Source organism: Mycteria americana, chromosome 5 (genome assembly GCF_035582795.1).
Source record: "Mycteria americana isolate JAX WOST 10 ecotype Jacksonville Zoo and Gardens chromosome 5, USCA_MyAme_1.0, whole genome shotgun sequence".
In the NCBI taxonomy this organism is placed as follows: domain Eukaryota; kingdom Metazoa; phylum Chordata; class Aves; order Ciconiiformes; family Ciconiidae; genus Mycteria; species Mycteria americana.
The window spans coordinates 64456466-64461321 of NC_134369.1; the positions used below are offsets into that span (position 1 = coordinate 64456466).

General features: G+C 35.3%; 1 protein-coding gene across 1 annotated transcript in view; it reads right to left on the reverse strand.

The window, feature by feature from the left end:
• Positions 1-4119, reverse strand: part of AHNAK2 (AHNAK nucleoprotein 2) — a 28713-nt gene extending 24594 nt beyond the window's left edge. Inside the window, exons 1-4 of the mRNA XM_075501640.1 lie at positions 4062-4119; positions 3319-3460; positions 2359-2540; positions 109-1572 (exon numbers count right to left, since the gene is read on the reverse strand). Of these exons, the coding sequence (XP_075357755.1) occupies positions 109-1572; positions 2359-2540; positions 3319-3454 (1782 nt within the window). The 5' untranslated portion in view covers positions 3455-3460; positions 4062-4119. The remainder of the gene's footprint in view (positions 1-108; positions 1573-2358; positions 2541-3318; positions 3461-4061) is intronic.
• Between the last annotated feature and the right edge of the window lie 737 nt (positions 4120-4856).

The window sequence follows — 4856 nt, forward strand, 5'->3', positions numbered from 1 at the left end:
CTGATGTTCTGGCAGTTGTTTAATATCCTTATCATTTATTTTTCCTTTGGATATCCCAATTTGAATTTCAGTACTTGGAATATTCTTTTCTTCTGCTGATACACTCACCTCTGGTTTTACACCTACTTCTAGGGACGGCATTTTTCTTTCCCTGTCGCTTACCTGAGTTTCACTTTGCCCTGTCTCATCCTTTGTAGTTGCCCAGGTAAATGTAGGTAATTTAAACTTTGGCAGTCTGAATTTGCTTTCTTTTCCCTCTATATCTTTTTCTCCCGTCTTCATGCCAATGTCCATCTTGAAGGTTTTATCACCTGTGGCCATGCCATCTTCTTTTGTCTGTGCCTTTTTTACAGTATCTACTGATTGAACTGTGCTTTCGTCCCTTGCTATTTTCACGTCAGCTTTAGGTGTTTTGGCCATTTTGAATGATGGCATTTGTAGTTTCCAAGTAGATACTTCTGATTCTGCTTCAGGCATATGAGGTTTCACATCCAAATTCCTGCCGTCCTCTGAACTTGTGTCAGCTGTTGGTTCTGGTACGGAATGTGCAACATCACTTCCTGGTTTGGTGTCTTCAGTCTCTGGCTCTTTTCTTTTGGGCATTGAAATCCCAAGTTTTGATTTCTGAATTGTTAGTATTTGTGTGTCGTCTTCTGCTCGTTTTTCTGCTGTTTCCAGTGTGTCAGATGTGGTGTGTAATTCTGCTTTAGCAGTGCCTATTTCTAGAGCTTTTACCTGTATAGAGCCTTGTGCTGTGCGACCCGTCATGTCTATGTTAATTCCACTTTCTCCTGTTTTGTCTGCTGTTCCTTTCTGCTTCTTTTTTCGGGATTTTGATGGGACTTGCGCTGTTTGTTTTGTTGGGCTTTCTTTCAAATCAGGTGTTTCTAAACTGGGCTTTGATATCTGTGTTGTTATAGCTGGTACTTCAGGTACAGTAAATTTTGATGTTGATTCCTTGTCTTTTTCTTTTTTAATGCTTATTTCAACTTCAGGGCATTTTTTTTCATGAGATGGAATGCCATTTTTCATATCTTTTAAGTCTTTTGTTAAAGTTTCATGTACCTCCCCTGTTTTAATTTCGTAAGCAGGAGATGTTGTATATTCAACAGTTAGTATTTCGGGATTTTCCAGGCTGATATCTTCTTTATGTATTTTTTCTCTTTCAGCTAACAGTGTAGTTTTTATTTCTTTTTTTTGCTTGTCTTGTGTTTCTGGTTTGGATCTATGCATTTTGAATCCAATGCTAGGGAACTTCAGTTTCTTTTGGCTTCCTTTTTTTTCTTTGATATGGACTTCTTGTTGAAATTGAGACTCTGTGTCTGTGCTTGTAGGGGAAATATCCTGTACAGCAGGCTCATATGCATCTGATGTACTATGAGATCTTCTGTGCCCCAGTATCTTTTTATTTTTAATTGACTGGAATTTTGGCCATGATAATCTATCTTTTTTAGGCCTCTTGCTTCTTCCTACCCTTTGGTTTACAATTAATGTTTCCCTGTCTTCTTCTGAAATGGCTTTTCCTGAAACATGCAGTGTTTCTTCAGGAATGCTGTCACTGCGTTCTTTTTCCTGAAAGAACAAATAATAGTCAGAAGATTAAAAGTAAATTAAATATAGATGCGACACAAAATAAAATACATACTATAAAATATATAGAAAAATGTGCTTTTTATTCACAGTATCTACTTGTTATATAAAAAATTCCTGAAAATGGTGTATATAATTCAGGCAGGAATTACATAAAACAAATGGATTATATGACTGTAATATGTGGATTTCTGAAGGTTTATGTTCTTTGTAAATCGTTGCAGTAAATAGAGGTTTCTATATGTATCTCTCTCTAGATATGTCTGTACAAATATATCATATTTATATATAGGTATATGAAGAGAAAAATAATTTTCAATGTGATGGAGACCTATGAACAGATCATGTCTATGGAGATATCAGTGATTAAACACATATTTTAAAGAGAAAATTTCATTGATGAACTTTTGAGAAAAATATTTACTGGTATTTTACATTTTGGAAAATATTGAATATATATATTACAGGGCTTATCTGAGCCTATCAGTGGACACTTAACAACAAAAAAAGTGCTGACTCACTAGAGAAGAATGTTTTTCTACTCTAACGCGAGATTGTGGCTTTATCCAAAATCTATAGTCTTGCCCAGGATATTTATAAAGCTGCAAATATTGTTTGGGATTTTTTTCTTCTCATAAGTATTCATGCTAGTACGTTTAAACACGTGCCTAAGTCTTAAGAAGACACAAGTCTGTATGTTCTGGTCTGTTTCCACATAGCACATCACTACAGTGTTATCCAAACTTTGTAAACTAATCAAATAACTACCTGGCTTAATCTGTCCTTTTTATACTGGGCTGCAGAGTGAATGTGTTCTAGCTCTTCTTTCCCAGCAATTTTTCTTTTGAGGCTGAATTGGACTCTATATGGCTCGGAATATTGGAGAATCTTGAGTGCATCTTCATATTTGATATTATCAAAAAATATTGTAGCACTTAGAAGTTGATCACCTGCAAGTGGAATCAGACATAATTTTAATTAGTTTATGTTTTCTTGCAGTTTTTCAAATTCTGTTGAATTAATGCTCATTAAAAAAAATAATTATCACATCCCATTTATTTAAAATATAAAATGATGTTCACGTAATAGAATTACAGAATAGTTAAGGCTGGAAAGGACCTCTGGAGATCATCTAGTCCAACTGCCCTGCTCAGGGAAGGGTCAGCTACAACCAGTTGTTCAGGTCTATGTGCAGTCAGGTTTTGAATATTTCCAAGGATGGTGACTCCACAACCTCTCTGGAAAACCTCTTCCGGTGCCTGACCACCCTGACAGTAACAAAGTTTTTTCTTATATTTTTCAGTATTTAGACTCTGGACTTTTGTTCTTGTTTAAATCATTGTTTATTGTAATTTTGTGGCATACTATTTTGTGAAAGAATCAAAGGCAGGTTCTTCATGAATGTTATGAGTTGGGTTTTTTTTCATTTTATTTGTGCATACACTACTTTCCATGTATCTTTTTCACTGTTCCAGTGAAAATTAGATATTTTTTTTATTGTATTAAAAAAAAATCACATTTCATTATTGTTTAAGAAACTTATCTTTGAAATTATTAATATGGAAAGGTTAAGCTCACACATAATATTAGTTGGTTTGGGATCTACTATTTCTATTACCTAAAGAGATGACAGATCAGGTAGGTATCTATATGCACACCCAGCTACATACCTGGTTATTTTAAGATATATTTAAAAAAACCCCAAATAAACAGAAAATCAGACTGTACCTTCTCTCAGACTAAATATTTTTGAAGCAGGAGATTCCTTAAGTACTTTTTTAATAAATATTCCTTCATTTCCTCCACCCGTCACACTAAAACCACTAGCACCAGCTTCCACTTCTGTTTTCAGGGTCACTTCCATTGTCTCCTAGATATAGAAAAAGGTGTGAATTTATAATTTTTATTCATTTGTATCAGTGTTCTACATTATTCTACAATAAAACATTGACTCTCCTCAGGTATGTTTTCAGTAGCTCGAGAAAGATTATCTAAAATAGAGAATGTACTTGTTCTGTGTGGGTTTGATTCTGTTCTAAATTAGAATTGAACACATGTGTTAGGGTTATGCTGGATCAGGGCCATAGGGAAAATAGGTTGTAATTTTAAAACGATACATATGGAATATTTTAGGGCTGAAAGATTGTATTTTCTGTGAAGATGTTAAGCACCTGAATTAGAGTCAATGGGCCAGAAAAGTCAGACTAAGAGCTAATGCTGTACTGTACTCAAACCAGAGAAGGCTAAAAAATGCTAAAAAGAATTATGGAAGGACCCCAGATAGGACAAGTAAGTGCTCATGCCTGTGCCACAACTAGGCAATTTGTGAAGTTCCTGGTCAAAACAAGTCCAACGTGACTCTTTGCCCATTTGTCCTTCCCTCTGTCCACTCATGCACATCTGTGTGTTGTAATGGACTTTACTATTTTGCAAACCACATGCCTAAAACTACTGAGTGCTCTTAGACTGACCTGTGGATGACTCTGTTTTGATTTTTCTGTAGAATACTTTTTGTTTTCTTCTTGAAGCTGAAAAATAAGTTTCAATTATTTAGTGTTCAGAAGTCACGCTGTTGTAAATTACAACAAAAGTCCTACATCAGTTAAAATGCCTGGTTTAGACTAAGAACTGAGGTGAGGCTGACTTTAATGACAACAGGGTTCTACAAGTGCAATGTACAATGTGAATGATTTAACTATATTATTCCCAGTAGGAAAGTAGATGCCAAGGCCTCCCTGCATTGTACCAAAATTTGCATGAAATGAACACCAGAGACCAACTGTATTAAGACATTGGGAGCTTTTATGTGTATTACTCATGTAGCACGTTTCTCATGCTTTCATCTTTGTGAACATACCTTTTTTTCATTTATTCGACTTCAGCATGATTTCAAACTGTTGCTTACTTATCTTAACATAACTGTACTAATCAAATCTTTACCTTTGAATAACCAAGAGGTACAGGTAATTTTGAAATATGTATTAGCTGGATTCAAGCCAGTTAAATATTCTAATAGGAAAATCATTGTGCTTTCTTGACAGTCTCTGCCCCAGGCCCTTTAAGGAACGAAGTCAAATGAATTTTTTCCCAAGAAACAAGAACATGGCCAACGACAAGTCCAGTACAATACAAAACTGTCAATGAACATGGCCCTGATTTTGGCAGGGATAGGAAGACAATATGGCTGCAACAACATCCTGTTACATGACATATGAGTCTCGACTGGTTGTAGGAGCTAAAGCCTCTTGAATTAACTTGGTAAAGCC